Source organism: Paralichthys olivaceus, chromosome 8, assembly GCF_024713975.1.
Source record: "Paralichthys olivaceus isolate ysfri-2021 chromosome 8, ASM2471397v2, whole genome shotgun sequence".
NCBI lineage: Eukaryota > Metazoa > Chordata > Actinopteri > Pleuronectiformes > Paralichthyidae > Paralichthys > Paralichthys olivaceus.
This window is the reverse complement of record NC_091100.1, coordinates 14161405-14182483: the sequence shown is the minus strand read 5'-3', so window position 1 is coordinate 14182483 and position 21079 is coordinate 14161405. Positions and strand designations below refer to the sequence as shown.

At 42.9% G+C, this 21079-nt stretch overlaps 2 protein-coding genes across 33 annotated transcripts in view; both read left to right on the top strand.

The window, feature by feature from the left end:
- nfixa (nuclear factor I/Xa) overlaps positions 1–14079 on the top strand; it is a 107272-nt gene extending 93193 nt beyond the window's left edge. For 15 of the 32 annotated variants that reach the window (XM_069530939.1, XM_069530933.1, XM_020084180.2 and 12 more), the window contains 4 exons: positions 2922–3091; positions 4662–4809; positions 6935–7023; positions 10822–13168. In XM_069530939.1, the coding sequence (XP_069387040.1) occupies positions 2922–3091; positions 4662–4809; positions 6935–7023; positions 10822–10836 (422 nt within the window). In that variant the 3' untranslated portion in view covers positions 10837–13168. Of the gene's footprint in view, positions 1–2921; positions 3092–4661; positions 4810–6934; positions 7024–10821 lie in introns of all 32 variants that reach the window. The other 17 variants (XM_020084182.2, XM_069530949.1, XM_069530943.1 and 14 more) reach the window with 3 other exon arrangements.
- Positions 14080–16566: 2487 nt separating this feature from the next.
- Positions 16567–20736, top strand: rnf11a (ring finger protein 11a). Its single transcript, XM_020084447.2, has 3 exons — positions 16567–16833; positions 18150–18322; positions 18880–20736. The coding sequence occupies exons 1-3, from the start codon at positions 16735–16737 to the stop codon at positions 19049–19051; spliced, it is 444 nt and encodes a 147-aa protein (XP_019940006.2). The 5' UTR covers positions 16567–16734; the 3' UTR covers positions 19052–20736.
- The last annotated feature ends 343 nt before the right edge of the window (positions 20737–21079 follow it).

Sequence of the window (21079 nt, the reverse complement as noted above, 5' to 3'; positions counted from 1 at the left end):
GAAACAAACAAAAAAATTCGGCAGTCGTGTGCCCGAAAGTGAAAATGCTAAACGTACCTGCTGAGAAAGCAATACCAAACTTTCCAGTTCCACAGTTGCAACTGAGAAGCAATATGCCTGCAGAGTTTCACCTGTTCAGTGTTACTGCTATCATCATGGCTTGGCATAAATTTCTCTCTCTCTTTCAGCATCTCTCCATCCATCCATTTTTACCACCATCTCTGTGCCTGTGTTTGTATTAATATCATCATTGCATGGTAACATTGCTGCATCCATTCTTTTGTGATTGATTTGTTTTACATCTTTACTGCTTTTGTGCATTTGTTGGAATGTTTTTTTTTTCAGTTCTTGCATTTTAACGGACAAAACTGTTTTTTATGATATAATGAACTCAATGGGATGTATTAACTTACCAGATGGAGCTATTGACCTAGTTTAATTTATGTTATGTTTAGACCAAACACTTTATGTCCCGTACATGAGTGCTGAAATGTTTCTCTAAATGGTCAAAACAGCTGCTGCACCAATGAAAAAATCCCAATGACAAACTGCCTGAAGTGGAAATAAATCATCTTCATTATAAAGGCAAGAACAAGACAACAAACGTATTAGGTTTGTTGCTTTGCCACAGCGTACCTCTATACCCGAATATAGAGCAGCACAGGTACGAGCAGGAGAGAGAAGAAGGGATTCAAACCCATGCAGTTGCAGATACAATTCATACTGTAACCTCCAATGTTACCAAGTTCTTGTTCCACCAGAGTCACTGAGGACAAGTTGTCCTCGTAAGATTGTTTTAGTCCTATAGGATAACCGACATGGTTTCTCCATCTCCAGTCTGAGAATTCCCAAAGTCTCGAGGATCTCAAGTTTGCCAACAAGTCCCTGTAGGCTGGTCTCACTTTTCAGGAGGAATAAATATGTCCTCCTCACCCTATCTCTCCTATTCATTCCATTTGTCTCTCGGGGGAAGGTTTGGTCCACAGCCAAACACGGCCTACCATCTAAAGGTCATTTGGACCCATTGCCCTCTGTGTTGAAACGTATTGAATTTTACTTGCGGAGCTCCCAGTAGTATATTTAGAAAATTCAGCACAGGCCGGATCTTGCACCATTAAGCCGTGTTGTTTATCTGCACTGAGCAGTCCTGTCCTGAACCTCCCCTGGAGAACCCATAACACCAGATTGAATTTTGCTTTTGAGTTGATTTCAAGAAATTTGCTCCCCAGTTTTGTTGTGCGAGTTTAAGAGGTGTGAGGAACCAGCTCAGGTTTCTTTGTTCACTGACTTACTTCTCACACTCTTCAAACCGAGTGTGTGGACAGTTGGCTAAGATGTTTTCATGTAATAGAGAGGCTGTAATGAGACAGTGTTTAGAGATTGTGTATGGGTGCATTTCAGCATGTACACACACAAACACACACACACATGCGTGCATGTGTAAATTTACACTCTTGCGGAGGACTCTCTGTTCTAAAATGGCTGCCATCCAAATGGAATGTCCCTCGGAGGCCTTGGTTCTATAAAGAGACTGGAGGATGATGGGAGGGAAGGAGAGTGAGAGAGAGATGAAAAGAAAAATGGGGTAGACAGAGAGGGGGAAGACACAGTTAGCAATCACGACTTGCTTTGGATACACTGGAGCTGTTGGTTCTTGTTGTATAGGTCTAGTGAGTGCTGGTGTGAGGACTGGATGGTTTATGTCCTGTTTTTGGCTCAGGACTGATGTGGAGGGCTGCCAGGTTGACTATACTAGTCTGGAGAGTCTGCCATTGTGGCAGCAAGTAGACACACACATACACCAATATTTGTACAGACACATTATAGCAGCACTTTCATACAGACAGAAAACAAAAACATATAACCAGAAACATTAGATGCTTAAAATTCACTCAACTACACACACACTAACAACAGACCACCAATAAAGAAAAAAGTTTGAACAGACACTTACGCACTTTGTGGGAATGGTGTATACACAAGAGATTGTAGGTGACAGACATAATCACAGATGCTTGTTCGCCAGGCTCCCCTCACCTAGCAGCTTGCCTCTTTAGTTTGGTGAGCCAAATTGCCAAAGCCTTAGAATCTCAGCAGACAGGACAGACATTGGAGCTGTGTGTGTGTGTGTGTGTGTGTGTGTGTGTGTGTGTGTGTGTGTGTGTGTGTGTGTGTGTGTGTGTGTGTGTGTGTGTGTGTGTGTGTTTTGGCTGGCTGGCTGGCTGATTAATGTCTCTGGGAGGCGTTTTGTGGTCGGCTGGGAGCGGAGGGTACATTCTCTCTCAAGCTTCAAACTACAAGGCAGAACCACACAGCAAGGATTTGCTGCTGATTGATTACACATCACCGACAAGCAATAAAACAAAAGTGGGAAAAATCCTGTGTGTGTGGTTGTGTGTTTGAGGGTGAAATGGACAACGAGCATTCGGCAGAAAATACTGTAACACACTTTAGCTTGTATGGGGCAGTGAACGTGTGTGTGCATGTGTGGCGATGCCAGGCCAGAGAGGTACAGAGAAATCTAGCTGGCTGATTTATAAAATGATTGAGACCAGATGTTGCCCACTAGCCGAGGATAATGCCAGTCATTTGTAAGCAGAAGCAGCTTCAGTCAGCCACACGAGAATGTCACAGCTATTTTCTGCATTATAACAATAACAGGCCTAAGCAGCAATGTGGTCTCTGATGCCAGCTGTGTTGGTGCTTAGTTAAAACATATGCATGTCTTATATACTGTCATAGGTGTGCATGTTAATGTACTGAATTTCACAGTGTGTGTAGTCTTATTTATACGTAAGTGTGCTGTGTGTGACCTGAGCCTCATTGTATTTATTCACGCACTTGGTCTGTCTTACATCTTCTCCTCACTTTCCTCCTCCTCTTCTTCTTTCCCTTTCTGGTTTTTACTTTTTCCTCCCCAGGGAGTCCCCGTGCCTCAGCCTCAGCTCTGCACTTCCCCTCCTCCTCAATCATTCAGCAGTCCAGCCCATACTTCACCCACCCCACCATACGCTACCATCACCACCAGGACCCGCTTAAGGAGTTTGTGCAGTTTGTGTGCACCGACGGCACAGGACAGCCCAGCGCACAGGTAAGTGATCTGTGGGCTCAAAGAAAGAGGATGTGATAATGGGATAGTGTGCGATGGAAACTGACATAACAGAAAAGTTCGATTTCAGTTGATTTTTGTGGAATTTACTGAAGATGCAGAAATAAAGAAAAAGAAAAGAACAAATCTGCATCATGATTAGAGAATTTCTTCAACATGATTTCATATCTTTTGTATAAACAAGTGCAACAAAGTCCCAGGGAGGAGGAAAACAGCTTTAGGGAAAATGTATTGATGTAAGGAGGCAGCTAGATGTGCTTAAAACATAAATTGAAAACTTAGCTGGAGAAAGGAGCCAAAACCATTTTGACTTGTCACATGTTTAGCATTTAAGGTAGGACCTGTCAGGTGTGTTAAGGAATAAAATGGTTTTGGCAGATTGGGCAATAGGGAAGAGAGAGTACCTGGCAGGGAATTTACCAGAGGGAAATAAGGCTGCAAACAGAGAGGCCTGAATTGGATTTATAGATGAGTTGGTTATTCAGGAAGGAACCTGAAGCAGACTCCTAATGTTTTGTTGTTAACGAGCCACTTTTAGAAATGTTCCTTTACTCTCAATTATGGTGTTGGGGCACATCTCAGCCAGTATTTACATTTCCTCTGCACAAAACATTTTGGAAGATATATACAGTTATATTACAGTAACATACTATTCAAACACACCAGGTGTCAGATGAAGCTGAGCAAGAAACTGTGCAAGCTAATGAGGCACAGAGGGGAGTCCTCCTGGGACACTCTGTTGAGCTGTCATGGACCTAATTCAGTGAAATACCAGTGCAATGAGTTGCCCCTTTAATAACCCCAATAACAAGCCTGCACTCATCCTGGAAGCTAGAGTTTCTAAACATGAAAACATAGGCACATTACACAGCTGACTGTCAGCTGGCCTTCTGGGGATAGTTCATAACATTTTGGTCACTTGTAGTAAGATGCTCGGTGCTGTTAAAACTGTAAACCTCTACTGTAAACTTGGCCTCCTGAGCAACTTTTAATCCACTTATCAAACCCCTAATTCATTCCCTATTGTCCTTTGTTCTCATCACTTCACCGACCAAACACACAGTAAAATCTGTAAAAATGTCCATGCACATATAATACTGCACACTTTCACACACAGAGACCCTTTTTACATTGCTGATTTTCACTTCTTTGTTTTAAAAATCTTACATTGCACTTTAGCAACGTTCCTTATGACAGCTCAGTTTTTCTTTCCCCCCATGTGTGACAATGTTCTTCACTTTTCCTCTTCTTATTTATCTCTCTACTTTTGTCCAGACTGTCCAGATATTTTTGTGTTTTTATTTCAAAACTGTGTGTTTGGTGATCTCTTTTGTCCCTGCATGAAAGAGTGTGTGTGTGATGGACTACTTGTGTGCATGCTTGTCTCTACATACAGTATGAGTGTCTTACCCTCACATGGGAATGTGTGTGCACGTGTGTGTGCACGTGTGTGTGCACGTGTGTGTGTGCGTGCGTGTGTCTGGATCCCTGCTGTGCACTGTATATTCTCGGGGTGTGTCCTGCTCACCCTGTCTGTATGGTCCGTCTGCAGCCTAATGGAGGTGGCCAGAGCAAAATGCCGGGCTCCTTCCTGCTGCCTCCGCCACCCCCGGTGGCACGCCCTGTGCCCCTCCCCATGCCCGACTCTAAAACCATCAGCACGCCCACTGACGGCGGACTCAGCTCACCCGCATCTCCGTGTAAGTCACCCCCCACTCCCACTCCCCTCCACAAAACCCCCATTACTGCCCCCAGTCTCCCCACAGACTTCTTACAGAGGCCAGTCCAAACCAGTGTTAGACTCCCATAGGTTCATTAGCTCTTAGCTGGCGGCTACATCAAGTCTGTTGTGCTAGAACTAATAAAGTCATCATAGAAACCCTGGATGTATTTGCAGTGTAGCTACACAATGACAACTGCATAGTTAAGCTGGTCGTCTGCTTCCAGTGAGGATGCAGTCAGTTCAGTCAAACACTCAGCAACCCTGGGAGCTTCACTACTATTTCATCCATCACCTTATAAACTGTACGCCACAGTACTGTACTGTACTGTACCGGCGAGATCAATTCTGACGAGGCAGAAGCCACGCCTTTGCCAAACCAGAGATCCTCTTTCAAGCTCTTCTTTATCTCTTGCTCTCACTCTGAACTTCAGTCTCCTTTTCTCTCTTCGTATCTTTGCAAGCCTCTTTCCTCCCCCCTTCTCAAAATCGTTTTACTCTCTTTTTCTGTCTTTCTCTGGTGTTGGGTTTCCTGCTAGCACCACAAGAGGCAGTATGGTCTCTCTCCCTTCTTTTTGATGTGTTATGCAGTTTGGGGGAGCAGAGCAGTGCAGGGCCCTATGCACGTTGCCTCTGTAGCCGAAAAAGCTTTGATCAGTGCAGACTTTGCATGTCTGTGATAGCGGGCAATACAATCTACCCCCTTCTCTCATTTCTTTTTTGCTTTGTTCTTTTCTTTATTTGATATATTCTCATATCCTCCTTTCTTTGTTTCTTTTCCTTTATTTCTCTTTTTTCTTTTTAAAGGGAGCAAAATTAGGGCAGTTGGCGTGGACTCCAAAAAAAACATCATGCCCCACTTTACTCACCCAATCCCCTCGCCACTTTCACACAAATCTCACAACAATTAAAAATTGAGAACAACAAAAAACATGAAAATCACAGTATAACAAGAACAACCCAGTCTCTCTAAACATGAATGATAAAATATAATCAAACCTGTCTAATTAGCACTATATACCGGGGAAGTGGGAGAGAGGAGTGTCATCAGGGAGTGGTGAGGCTTTGGTTGGTTCCACTCAGACAGGTGCAGTGCGAGAGTCGGGCCACGGGAGAGGCACACCAAAAGGGGGCACTGGACGGAGCAACCTCGGCACCTTCTCCTCCTTTTGTTTTAACTCTTTCTCCTCTTCCTGTCCTCTCAACCTTTCCTCCCTTCCCCCTTCCAACTCTCTCAGATTAACGTGTCAATTTTTTATTTATTTATATCAACATCTATATAAATAAAGATCGTAATTTCCGTCTCTTTTCTCATTCCAGTGACTGTTATCACTGCATTTTTTCCCCCCCTTTTTAATTTTGTCTCTGATTCTCAAGATATCTTAATTACAGTCATGAGGAAAACCCACACACAAACATGCATATGATACAAGCTCACCCTCACTCATGCATCAGTTTCCAGCCCTTTCACTGTCACTCCCCGACACATCCCCATCCCCTCAACCTCACTCAAGTCATGCACAGCTAAAGTTCGACTACAGCCGCCATGTTGGAGTCCAGTGAGCACAACTGCCCTAAATTTGATCCTGTGGCATCACTGAGTGGTGTCACTTTGTAGGCAAGATGCTCCTCGTAGCCTGTTAAATATAACAGAGCCCTAGTCATGAGTAGAGTTCCTCCATTGGTCCACAATAACTATAAGTCCTCCGTGGTTTTCTATGATCACGATGGCTTTTTACTGAGGAGCACCTGTGAACGATAGCACAGTTATGTTTGTGGGAAATAACTTCTTCATGTTAGAGTTAATCATTAGACACTGTACATCTCTTTGTTTACCACTGATTAAATGGCCACTGAAAGAAAGTAACAAAGAATCTGCCTGCAACATGAAAAAAATCCCTCATGTGACTAATAGGTCATCAGTACCCCTGACCCTATCTGTCTTTTCCCAGTAATTAATTGACAGTGATACACAGACCTGCAGTGAGTTAATATTATAGTAAAATATATAGAAAGTGAAGATGAGAGCATCAAAAACTACTATAAGCTCAGTGTGTATGCGTGTTTGTATAAAAGCATGTACACACTTGTCTCTCTCTTTATAGCATACTCCACGCCAGGCTCAACAGCTCCCAACCGGTTTGTCGGCATCGGAACACGGGACAACTTTCTGAATATCCCCCAGCAGACTCAGGTACCCCACCAACCTCCCTCATTTAATTGACATCCAGCCATCCTCCTCCTCCTCCTCTGTTTAAATGTCTCCTCTTCTTTGTTCCCCTCATAACTGGCTGCAAGCATGACTGCACAGTGCTGTATGCAGATGCAACTCCCCACCACAATGTTAATCCAGACATGTTTGGGTTCACAGGGTCAAACATGCCATTCAGAGCAAAGGCAGTGGTACAGAGGCAATGATCGAATAATGGCTCTACATTTAATGATTCAGCCCTTGGCACCAGTGAGCAACTCTTTAAAATATCTTTCGACTCTTAAAAGTTGAGATGACACGTGTAGACATCCATAACTGTTACTACTATACATTTGCTAAATCAGGACTTTAGTATTTTGAGTCCCAACTAAGGTTTGACTCTTGAGTTTTATAACCAGAATTATCACACGGAGTGATCATCAGCAGATGCATTTCGCTCAGTTATTAGTCTAACTTTCCAGGCTCTGTGATAAATAGGTGGAGCGCCCCTTTATTTCCAGCTTCTATGAAGTCGGCCTTAAAGCCAACATGATGACAATGACTTCATAAACTTGAGAGGGTGTAAAGTTGAGATAGTTGTCCCTCGTTGTATTGACACATGACAGTGGACTAAGGAAAAAAAGGATTTCTTTAAATTTGTTGACAGCATTTTCAGATAGACACCCAAAAGAGACACTGTAAATTCTGAGTCATCTGTTATTGAGATTTGGTCAGACAGAAGAGGGTTTTGAGGAAATATTGTTACAATTTTCAAGACTAGGAGTCAGAGAGAGGCCCGTAATTGAAGGCTTGAGTCTGCAGGCTGCAGGTTCGGCCCTTTGCTGTGTGTTTTATAAAGGCTATAATAACTAAATCTGTATGAACTCAGATTTAAAAAATATATATTTTTTGTGTTTTTTCATTTTGGATGTAAGAGATTAAGAATAAAGGTTTCAAATGAGATATAATACATTTTAGGTACAGAGTTGATTCATGAGGTGGTGTGGACAATCGCTGCTCCCTCACATCCCAGGCTTCAAGGAATGTGAGAGCTAATATGAGTGGGGGGTGTTGATTCATTAAGACTCATTCATCTTCATGTAAACAGGTTCCAGTTATACAGAATAAATCAAGGTAATGATCCATTATCTAATCCTGACTAATGAGAACTAAGATAACATTGATTAATATCTAACAGTCCACATGTAATTGTCCTATTTTGTGGTTCTCCTATAGATGTTGTCTTAATTTGATACACTAGTTGAACTAGAGTGAAGTTAAATGAGTAGAAATAGAGCAGTTAAACACACAACAAAAACATCACAAAACACAAAATTCTTACTGTGGCACGTCAGCCCGCCCCTGGAAAATGCTAGTAAGTGGACCTTGAGTTGGGATAGTGGTGCCAAACTAATATTTCCAAAGACGTTTACGAGCTTATACCAGTTTTAGAGCCTCTTAAAACTTAAAAAATGTGGAGCTTGTTGGAGTTGACATACTTGTCCACATTTTACACATTGCCATCAAATAAATGCCGTATTATAATGGACAGGGGGTAAAAAATTATGTAGCATAAAGCAATTGTCGATCATTCATTTGTAAATTTGCCCACCTACACTGACACAAAGTGTTGCCCATGTATCAAGGCCTGTAGTTTCAGTATTGGTTTACAGTTTCAGCACCACAGTAGTTTCCCTACAGAGAAAAGTAAGCAGTGCCAGTTAGTTTCAGCTCCAGCAGTGTTGATTTATCTCCACCGGCCCCACAGTGTGTGCTCGTGCAGCGTGTGAGGCCAGTAGTGCACTACATTGTGGTTTCAGCTTTGGCTGCGCTCTGCCACTGGGCTGCAGTGTCTTGGGCCTCCTCCATCACCAACACAACTTTTCTCATTAGGGGCTAACCGCACCTGCCTGCAGCCAACTCGGCTCTCCTGTCCTCCCCACACATGGAAACAATCTGCATTCCTGCTCCGCACAGCTCTGCGCGGCTGCCACCGCCCCACCACCATGCATCAACAGCCCACCCTCTCTCCCCTTCTCCCTCTCTCCTCCTGCTGCTCCCTCTAGTATTTTCAAGCTCCCCACCTGCACCACTCTCCCACAGATGTAGCGCTGGCACTGAGTGGACATCTACACACCATCCAAATGTGTGTCAGTGCCTATGCACAGACACACACACACACACACTCTTTAACTCTGTGCCAGAACTCTTGCCCCTCATTTTCTCCCCTAAAAAACAACAGGGCTTTTACAACAGTGTACATCTGTTCAGAGCACTTATTATCTCCTGTGATTGCTGATCAAATATTATTGAAAAATGTCCACATTGAACACATCTGCCTGGTTTGCACCACGCACAGCAAGAACCTGGGCACTGGTATCGACTGCTCCCAGTTAGCTGAGCCTAGTAGGTCAGTAACAGCCTCGGCCAGAGTGAGTAACAGAGGTCTCTGCCTTTCCTGCTGTTCTCTGGCATATGGAGAGGTGCAGACGATGGTCCTGCCAGCCCGCCTCGCCGCCTGCTATCCAACTAGCCAAGACAGAGGGAGAGCGTCTTCTTAGTGTAGAGAAAAGCTGGACTGAGGAGCTCTCTAGTGGTGAGACCTCAGCTCTGCAGGAGGAGCAAGAGAGATACGAGTGCGTGTATTTAAAAAAGTACAAGGGACTGACAGAAAGGGATGGAAAAAAGCAAGAGGGAGTTAGTCGAAGCTCGCTGCACTCCACAGTCACGTCCCGGCTGTCTGGTTGCCCGCAGCAACCAGACATGATGTCATAGGCAGTTGAACTTGGACTTGGAGGGGGGGTTTGCGAGAGGGGGGGTCACTTTCCACTGCCAAGGATTACATTGAGAGAGCTGGAGTAGGAGAGGGAGAGGAAAAGACAGAGAGAAGGGGGTTAAGGGAAGTTGGAGCCAGGAGGAGGAGTTAACTACAAACGGTAAAGAATCATGGGTAGGAAAAGAGGGGGGGGGCAGAGGTGGTAGAGGATAAACTGAGGTTGACGGGGGTTAAAGCTTCCTCTGAGTTTGCTCAAATGAGGGGGACAACAGAGCGTTTGCTGTTGAAGATGGGGTGATTCGCAGGCTCTCCCCGGGGCCGAGGCCTGTGGAATGTCAGACGCAGCCAGAACAGCTCAGCCTGTGCCAAAGCCTCCACTCTGCCCTCTTATCAAACTGAGAAACCGGATCCCGAGAGAAGCTGCCCTCAATAGCTCCACAGTGTAGCCTGAGACCACTAGGACCTGCAGAGCACAGATATATTAGGAGGATCGCTTTCCATGTAAACTGGTAGCACATGACAGAGCAGTCGTACTTTTGTGTTTGCTCACTGCAAAGCTGTTTACACAGATACACAAAAAGTGCCGATCTCGTGCTATTTGAAGCTCTGTAACAACACAAGTGTTTTTAATGAGCGAAAAGCCGGAGTCAGCCCTCCTTAAAACAGCAAGTAGTCAAGTTGAGGTAGTAACTTCTCCGACATTGTTTGAGACAGCCGAGTTCAGCAAGTACATGTGGGCTAAAAAGGAGGTGTAGGTGGCCACCTAGTGGATGAAGCGTGAACTCTTTGTTGGTGCTTGCATATGCATTCTAGTTGGAGGCCTGAGGAGGAGAAATTATCTAGTTTTTTTTTTTTGAAACAGCAGAATAAGAGGACTATGTTAAACAATAATTGTGTAGAATTTGTCTGGTTCCTGTCCCATTAATTAGCATGTAACCTGAGATGTTCCGGTCTTTCCTGTTCTACATGTAAATCTGCTGATGTTGTTTAATAACTAATTAACTCTTTTCTTATCTCCTCCACAGTCCTGGTTCCTCTGACAAGGCCTCTCTGAATCAACAACTAAAATTGTGTCATGAAAATTGGAAATTTGAGATACAAACACATCACTGCTGATTTAAGAACAGACTGCTGACACTAAAAAGGTCCTTCTCTCTCGCCAACACTATTCAAAGTACTACTACAGAACCCCCCCCCAAAAAAAAACACGCTGTCCCCCAAATCCAACATGGTTTGAACAGGAATGTTCGTCCCCCTACGTCCACGAGACTTCATTGAGATTGGGTGGACAGCCTCAGAATGCAAGGAGGAGGAAGAGGAGGAAGATGAGGAACTGTCTCACATACCACGAAATGTCAGAAAAGAAATGCAATATGGTAACCTGACATATGACCAATTATACATTTTTGTTCCTTTTTTTAACGTTTTCTTTTCTTTTTTTTTCATTTTGTTGTCTCCACAATGAAACTCCATGCATTGGCTAGGAGATCCAATTAAGAAAAATTAGTGGTAAATGATGAAGTCAGATGTGCAAGTTTGAAAAGATTTCCACCCAGATTGCACGGCTCCATTTCTTCATATTTCTCCACCCGCGTCTCCTCCAGGGCCACACAGTCAACAACATACTCACATCCCCCTCCCACCTCACCTGGAGCTCAGTGCTGCTCAGGGTCCAGACCTAAATCACAGCCCCACGTGCCTGCGTGCGTCGCCACCACTCTGCCGCTTCATTCGCTCAGCCCTGAGCCTCTTTCATTTCTGATTGGCCAATCATGGTGACACCATCCAATGGTGTGACATATATGCACTAAGTGGCTGGTCTTTGTTTACCTGTCAAAAATCAGGGGCGTCCTGCTGTGGGAGAAGCGATAGCCATGAGGCGAGTGCGAGCGAGTGAACACACGACAGTCATAACACTAACTCTACATGTGCTCTTTCGTCCCCCTCACCTATGCACTATTAGTTTTTAATAAGGGATGAACAGTATTGCACATCAATGGTCAGATGAGCGATTAGAGAGGTGAATGGAGGCTGGTCGCTGCTGCAGGAACGTGGCTGTGCTGACATTTGAGTTTTGGCCCTGAAACACACAGCACACACACACAGACACACACACACACAGGTACACTTGCTTACAGTACATACAGACCATCCTCTACAGAATAGTCTGTCTCACAACCACTCACTATATCATTTTGTTTTTATTCATACACACAGATTTGAATTTGCAGGAATGCTCAGCATTAACTTCATATTATTAGCTTTAATTTTGTGTTGTGTGTGTTTTCTTTCAAATTTTTTTGGACAGATTTGGTTTTGGTTTTGTCTCACTTGGATTGTTTTTAACCTTCACTGCATGTCATAATTTCTTTTTCTTTAGTTTGCAGTAAGACATTAAGTATCATGCTTGATTTTACAGCTTCACAGATTTCAACAAAACAGTTTCTCAAATCTCTCTCACGTATGGACAGCACTGTAGCATCAGCTCATCACATGCATCCCTTGCATTGCTTCGCCCAGTTGCCCTCTAGTCCAGTCACAGGTACACCCAGAGGAATACACACACACACAAACATAAAATGCACATTAACACCACCAACAACCTGACAAACTAATAAAGGGAAGCCTTTATATTTGGTTCTCCAAACTGCCTTTGTTAATGGTTTTTCATTCACTTAAGATTTGTCTTTTTAATTTGAGATATTTTTTTCTATGTAAATGTTCACATTGAAATTGCTCTCGGTATTATTTTCATCATGACACAATCCGACAAAAGCCGACCTCACAAAATAACTGGACTGCCCAGCTGTTGGTTCTGTTTTGCAGGGATAGTAAACAGGGCTGAGACCCTGTTCTCAGCCTCTCTAGTAACATTAGCTCTATGTACTAAAACCATATATCAAGACTATAACATTATATGAAAGTGCCTCTGTATTCCCTTCATGCAATTAGTAATAAACTTGACTTCAGGTTCTCTTCCCACATATAAGCTAAAGCTACGGGGAATGGTAGCGTTGGTGCATGTGGAAACCATTGGCCTAGGACAGATCTTTATAGAGGACTGCAAACTTTTTTTTGTAAAGACAGAGAGAGAGATCTTATACATATATATTTATGATATATGCTCCTTTTTAACTTTTACTACATGAGCTTGTTGGCAGTCTAGTTATTTTCTGAACTTTCACCTCCCCCCCACACAACTTGTTTTCAGTAACATCACCTTACTGTTACCAGTACGAATCGAACGACACACACGCCACCGCCATCTGCAGCGCAGCATCATAATACCTAGATGAACATGTCAAAAATCGACAGTAGGTTTGAAGAAAAAAAAGTGTTTGTTTTTTGATGGAAAGTATTATTATTGAAAAATATGTGTCGATTGAGCCACGTGCAATGCATTGGGTAGATCATTGTGTTTGTCTGTTAGAGATTTTTAAGAAAGCTAAGAGAAAAGTGAAAAAAAAATGTATTTGTTTCAAGTCCATAAGCTCCAGGACTCTAAACTAGAGGGCCATGAAAAATCCTAGTCTTTGTATGTTGGGGGTATTTGTTTTTATTTCCTTTTGTCCTTTTTTTTAATGTTTTATGTGTAATCATTTGTTTATAAAAATGTGGGAGGGCTGAAGGAAAAAAAATCTACACAACTTCAGATAAAAAAAATTCTCTATCAAATGAAAACTGGTGCTTTAACACATAAAGTACATTCAGAATTATTATAAATGAATGGTAATGAACAAAAATAACAGACCATTTAGGAAACAGCATTATTCCTCTCTCTATTTGTATTCTTCTATTTGTATTGAGTGGGGGGAGAGGTTCCTATTCCTTAAGGTTGTGACACAAAAGGCATTTTGGTTCAACCTTTAGAAGTAAAAAGCCTATACTGTCAAGCCCTTGAAACTCTTAAGAAAACGTACCCATGCACTGCCTGAAACTCACCAGCAAAAACAAATAGTAGTTGAATTCATTTTATTTCACCCACGTTGGCATAAAAACATGACAAGTTCCTCCCAGTGCTTGAGGGAGATGCTTCACACCCACAAATCGTTTTAGCCCCATGATCATCTTGATACGTTCCTGAATCTAGAGCTGGATAGAAGCAGATTGTGTTGAAATACACACAGTACAAAGACCTTTTGTCTCCTGTACACATCAGCAGAAAATCGGCAAAACAAAGCAGCTTAAAAATCGGGCAAAAATACGAGGTCTGAAACGGACAGCAAGGTGAGCCTCTCCCCTGTTCCACCCCCTCCTCTGTAAATGACTCTTATAGTGCTTGTGCTGTAGTGTATAGTTTCCCAGCAGTTAAAGGTTGTCCCTTAAAAGTGCCTTTTGTTCACAGACTCCATTTTGTAATCCAGATCGCCCCTTTTTTTGTCCAAATGGCTCGAGGTAGCAGGATGCCCCTGAGTGCTGCAAGGAGGGAGAAGGTCGTTATCCATTCAGCGCTCATGGGCACTTTTTCCTCCAGCTCAAAATGAATCCCCTCCATTGTACCTCCCCTATATCCTTCTTCCTTTTCAAAAGCCTACATATATGTGTGTGTGTGTGTGTGTATATACGTGTATATATATACACACACAAACACACACACGTATATGTATATACATATAGTACAAAAGGAAACTGGTGTGAATTAGTTCTTTACTTTTTATTGATAAATAATGACAAAAAATTTTGAAAAGGCAAAAAAACTTGTTCTCGTTCAGCTCTTGCTTTTTTCTTTCCCTCTGTCTCCACTGTCTGTTTTCTCTTAGACACTGGAGTCGTCTGTAACTGTGTCAGTCACCCTCCGTCTCTCTCTCTCTCTCTCTCTCTCTCTCTCTCTCTCTCTCTCTCTCTCCCTCCCTCTCTCCCTCTCTCTGTCTCCCTCCCGCCCTCCTGCCCTCTCCGCTGTTGAAGAGGGCAAAAAAAATATTTGCCGAAAAAAACTTTTGTCTGAGCAGAATGCAGTTAGCTCACATGTTATTCTTGTCTGTATGCTTCACATTGTATTACCATACCCATCTTCTTCAGCTTCTCCATTCAACAGCTAATGTAAGTGAACAAATTACGCTGACGGGCTTTTGGGGGTGTCCTTGGGTGGGTTAGGAAGGGACGACAAGGGTTCAGGGGTTGGGATTGAAGAGGTTTACAGGGAAGACTAACGGGGTCTCGAGGGCTGGATGAACTGCTTTGGGATGTTGGGAAAGGGCGGCTTGGACTAGGATAAGAGTTTGCCCTTTTGCTTTTAGATATTTATTTTTGGCTTTGTTTTACCCCCCACCCTTATTTGTTTCCTTTAATTTGGATTTCTTTTCATATTTGCTATCAGGGTATGCTGTCATTGAGGCCCTCTTAGAGGATGCCTTGGACTGTAAATGAAAGCTACAAGCACCTTATGACCGGACTTGTCCTGCATGAGGCTGAAAGAGGGGCTGTCGCATTTCCAGGACATATCCCACATCCATTCAAACCAGTCACTTCAAGTGAATTATTATCGCTCATGGTGGGATTCACACAGTGAAAACCTCTCAGCAGTATTAGCCATTTACAACACACCAACCAGACCAGCTAAAAGGCCAGCATGAACCTGATCCCTCAGATTTCTGAGGATTCAGGGGAAGTCCATCCATTTTTCCCCTCTGACCACCTCATGCTGGACTGCTCCGTGTCTTTGTTCTGTTGTTTATTTTGTTCTTTATCTTCTTAAGCGTGTAAGGTTAATCGGTGTAATAGGCAGCACCCTAGGCCCCCTGACTCCAAGCTCTTCTATGCCTCTTTCTACACCCTCAGCGCAGCACCACTTCTTTGTGAGAACACCCCCAGAGCTCTAGGTGAAATGCATGTGTTAATTACAGTTTCTTTTCCATAAGAAGAAAAACACAGTTTGAGAAGAGCAGCACCTGATTGAATAAAAAGGATGTTCTTGACTGTACCATCTTGCTGTGCCGTGTCTTTCTTTCTGTGGACTTACACCTACATAAAGAATCAGCTCTGCAACTGGACTATGTTCTGCAATAATTAAAATGGTATAGCAGAAATTACATTTGACAATTGTAAGGTTTATTTGTTTCAAAAAGCTGTTACTATACAAACCTCAGGTTGTCGTGCACTCAACAATTACTCAGTCAGGCCAAAAAGATAAGACAAAACTTTATTGATCCCACAAAATTCAGCTATTTCAGTAGCAGGCAGGTCGACAAGAGAATAGAAATATATAAAAAATGCTGAGTATTTAAATTATATTCAACTTTCAGTGTAGTAGTTGGTATAGAAATGTAATAAAGTAAAGAGCAAGACATGATTTTTTATTATCTTTAATGAGAGAAAAACAGACAGAGATCAAATAGATGAAATAAACTTAATGTGTAACCCAAAGAAAAGAACATTGTAGCCCTAAGGTGTCAGATGGTTAAACTCATGGACTTACACAGTGTGATGTTACAATACTTTATTAAAAGTGGTAGATAGGCACGTAGACCATCCTTAAGTATCAAACATTTTTCATCGTTAATCTCATTTTTCACATGAACCTGTTTGTTGTCTGAGTTTAATATTTCTCTTTCAGGAGTAAACAGTTTTATAAGCAACCCAAGAATTCAAGTAGAGAAAACACGTTGCTTTTATTTTGAACGTCAGCGTGTCCGCACTCCCAGATGACGTAAGTTCCTGTCTTTATTTTCTTGTGTTTTTGTTTGTTTTTTTCCAACAAACAGAAAACGTCAACACACAACAGCCACGTGGTTCTGTGGGTTCTTACATTCGGATCGAACCCCCCCCCTCAGGTTCAGCCTCGATCAGTCGCTTCTCCTCCTGATGACAACAACCCCCCTGCTAACTGCGAAGCTAAGCTAACGCTGAGACGACAGCCAGTTAGCTTAGCTCCCGCTGACACTGGAGATAAAGTGTCCGTCTCCAAGTGTCGGGCTCCTTTTCATGCTGCTCTCAGTTCAATGGGGAACTGCCTGTTTAGCCAGGGAGCGGATGACCTGTCGCTGCTGAACGAGTCGGAGGGAGGCAGTCTGCCCGGGGAGCCTCCGCCGCCCTACGAGGTGAGCAGCCCGGGGGCGTAGGTTCAACACACCCCGGGGATTCAAGAGCACGTCACCTCGTTATTCCTGAACATCCATCACCATAAAGTCTAATCATCTCTGATGGGGGTGGATTCTGACTCTAGACTGTTGAATCTCAGTATCTAGAAAACTACAGGAAGTGGATTTAACGTTGTGGTGGATCCTGTGGTGGATTGTGGGGTTTCATGTCCACATTAACACTTCAAAACAAACTCACATGATCCTTTATTATCATCATTAACCATCAGCAGCAGAGATCCAGTGTCTGATTTAAGGCGGTGCACACTAGAGGATAATCAGGCCAATTAGGACCTGATTTGGTCCTTCTGACAATCGTGGGGTCGTTCCTGACCGGAGGTCAATCTCTGCTGATTATCTGCCCAAATAATCCTGAACCAACCAAATGTTGTGTACTTGTACTGCTGTGACTAAAAACAAGAATGCATTTACAACTGACCTCTAGCTTCTGCTGCAAAATGTGTAAGTGCTGCTGCACCTTAGAGGATTTTAAAGACGTGGAAGACCACAGACATAATGACAGATTCTTTTACATTACATTTTAACTGATGCTTTTATCCAAAGCGACTTACAATTAGTGCATTCAACATCTGAGGGACCAGAAGCCGACCTTTTGGTTGGAGGATGCCCACTCTGTCCCTCAGCCACAGCCACCTGGTCTTTATGTCCTATAATCATCAGGCCGCACACACTAGATGATTTGACCCGAATATAAAACCACACAGTTGCGGTTTGCAAGTCAGATTTCACAGTGGTGATACCAGAGTTTTGGAAACTCACAATATTCCTCTTCTTCTTCCTCAGTTTTCTTATGGCAGTTGGTAAATGACTTCTAGGTGCATTACTGCCATTCTTTAAACTGAAGTGTGGAAACGTTATGACAGGAGGAGGATTTGCCAATGACAGCCAAGTCGGGTCAACCATCCTGAACGTCACTGGTGTTGGTTGAGGCTGTGACGTCGCCTGTCAAAGTTCATCAGAGTTGAACCTCCACACAAAGTCAGACTGTGGAATTAAACGGGAGGGGAAGTTTCATATGAATGTGCCCTTATCCTTTAAAACATCACCACAGATCAACATCAGATATCAGGTCCACAGTTCACTGGTGGATTTATCTCAGATTCTTCTGTCTCTTCATATGATCCCAGTCTCAGTCCTTGATGTGAGATCAGGACTACGTGACAGTCAGACCGTGTGTTCCAGGAATCCTTGTATCCTCCTTAAACAAGAGCTTGTTTCATATATGATGCAAGTTTTCTCTGTTCTTTCTTTTTCAGGAGCGCACCCAACCGGTGCCAGTGTACCATCCCACCCCAGGTGAGAGTCGTCTGGCCAGCCAGTTGACTGAGGAGGAGCAGATCCGCATCGCCCAGCGCATCGGCCTCATCCAGCACCTGCCCAGAGGCATCTTCAACCAGGGCTCTGACCCCTCTGACAAGAAAGTTAAAGAGTGAGTCTTAAACAAAGCTTATCACAGATTTCTGCTCTTTGTCTTTATTTCCATCATTGTGATGGAATATAAAGGATCAGATTCATTGTGGAACCTTTTTTAAAAGACATCTTCACTGAAACCTAAACAGTTTGGATTAATAGGTTGTGGTCACCTCAGCCATTTAAACACTGTACGCTCATCATGCAGAACTTTTTGTGTGTGGAACTCAATTTGAAACTCTATGTTTCAGCCTCAACAATTCAGACCAGACCAAAGCAATAACACATAGAGTGCAGGGCGAAATTTTCTGTCCAAACACAACCGAGCCTGAGAGGAAACGAACAAGCTCGACCCAAACCCAACAGATCCGAGCTGGATGTTATCCCCAATTCCAGGGAAATATCATTTCAAATGTTTGCTTCAAACCCAATGAAGGGTTTCATGTAAAAAAACAAAAAAAGAAGCAGTTTTGTGCTGATGTACCAAAACATGATTTTTGTGTACCATTACTAGTCACACGTTCTCTTTCTGTTTTGGGATGAATAAGACTGATAATAACTTTCTCTCTGCTGCAGGTGCGTGATCTGCATGTTGGATTTTGAGTATGGCGATCCCATTCGGTTCTTGCCCTGCCTTCACATCTACCACGTGGATTGCATTGATCCCTGGCTGATGCGCTCCTTCACCTGCCCCTCCTGCATGGAGCCGGTAGACGCAGCCTTGCTGTCCACGTATGAAACCAACTGAGCAGCCCCCTTGTGGCTGCTCCTGCCTAAAAGTAACTGCACTTTTTAGCCAAATCTGTCCTGTAGCTGTTCAGACAGGTTGCCAAGGCGATGTGGCATTATGCAGATGTTTGGAGGGTGTGTTAGGATGCAGTCAGATGTCGAAAACTGTGCCCTGCAGTTCATTGCATAGATTTGACTCGTTGCCTTTAAAAGTGCCAAATCAAGCTCGATGAAGAATATGAAAAGCTGTAGCAAAACATTACTGCAAAGTAATTTCACTTTTTTTTATGACTGACAATGCATTTTTAATCAGTGGTTTCTTATTTTAATTAAATACACATCACCAATGTCATTGACTTCCCCCTTTCAAGACATGAAGTGCAATATGCTATATCAAAGGCGAGAATGACGTTCGTCTCAGTCCAGAATACAGATGAGAAGATGAATGGAAGTAAATGACAACATGAATGGAAGTTCCTATGATTTACAAATGAACCCATGGCCTTGAATGTCACTGAACACATGGGCCTCTCTACTGGAATGTAAGAAATTGCATACAAAAGGTTTCTCTGAACAAAGATATGTTGAGATACATCACTCCCATCCATGAGCATCAGCATTTCAGCTTTTGAAATTTTCTGAAGATTGTTTCTGTTTGTTGTCTCAGTATAACTGTAGCTTTTACTTTGATGCTGCTTTTTAGATGTGAATCAGTTTTTTTTTTCTTCTTTTTTTTTTTGGCCTTTCCACAATGTGGATCCTGTCCTTTGTGCTTCACCTCGGGTTTTGCTCTTTGTGTTTGTTTCTTTTAAACTGTTGGAGACAATTGCAAAGACTAGATGTGCTGTGCAGTCCCTCTCAAAGCACCTTGGGATACCCCTCATCCGGCACTCTGTAGCATAGACTTCATAGGTGATTGTGTGTGTGTGTGTGTGTGTGTGTGTGTGTGTGTGTGTGTGTGTGTGTGTGTGTGTGTGTGTGTGTGTGTGTGTGTGTGTGTGTGTGTGTGTGTGTGTGTGTGTGTGTTTTAAGAGGATGTAAGTAGAGATCGATGGCATGTCAAGGTTTCGTTGTGAATTTACCTTGTCAGTTATATACATGTTGAAGTTACCTATTTTGTTCTAGTTCGAAGCTGCTGGATTTAGTTTTGTGTCAGTGGCCTTATTACAGCAGGTGATGCATTTTCATAGCTCCCAGCTCCCGTCAAATTCAATTCTTGTATCTATTGGTATCAGACGTGTGTACTCTCTGATACTAACTGCATAAGGTGAAGCACAAACAAGTGAACTGGTGAGAGAGGGGCAGGAGTGTATCCTGAATGTGAACCATAATTTCAACTTTGTAAAGTTTTGGACAGTCAAAGTGACAATAAGAGGATATTTCTGATTTCCTCAGGCTGCTGTGCCTTTGAAGGTGGAGCGAAGCTAATACCAGTGACGTACAATCATTTCTGACATGAGGTTTTTTTTCATCCCTCAGTTTGGAGACAGATACCAGCACTGTACTGATTAACACTGTCACTGTCAAACAGGCCGAGGGTGGGTAACAATCATTTTTGTGTTTTAATTTATAATGTGTGCTACCAGTTCACAGGTTTTAGGAAAAACATGAAAACAAGATAAAAGTGGAAACCAAACTTTTACACAAGGACAACGTGCTGTTTCTTGAATATGTATTAAAGAGGAAAAGGTCACTGAGGAGAAAGAGAAGTCATGTTTTATTTTTATACGAATGCCAGCATGCATTGATTGTGACACAACATGTGGAACACTGTGTATTGACTTCAGCTTCCACATGTGATCAAGATTAGGGCTGTGATTTACCATTTCTAACCTATTGGACCAATTTACTGTACAGTAAGAACTGTTTTGTTTATCAAGCAACAAAATAAATGAAAGAAAGGGTCATTAAGAAATTGATAAATAATAACTAGCGTAGCACTCAGTAGAGGCCATACCACTGCATACAAGGTCCAACAGTCCCCTGAAGAAATGAGGGTTAAAATAACTGTGTGTACTTCTGTAATTGTGCGATCTCGTAAAACAGG

Coding starts and splice junctions, on each gene's coding strand:
- rnf11a (XM_020084447.2), top strand. CDS start 16,735: ATGGGGAACTGCCTGTTTAGCCAGGGAGCGGATGACCTGTCGCTGCTG. Junction 16,834..18,149: donor AGCCTCCGCCGCCCTACGAG/GTGAGCAGCCCG, acceptor TTTCTTTTTCAG/GAGCGCACCCAACCGGTGCC. Junction 18,323..18,879: donor TCTGACAAGAAAGTTAAAGA/GTGAGTCTTAAA, acceptor TCTCTGCTGCAG/GTGCGTGATCTGCATGTTGG.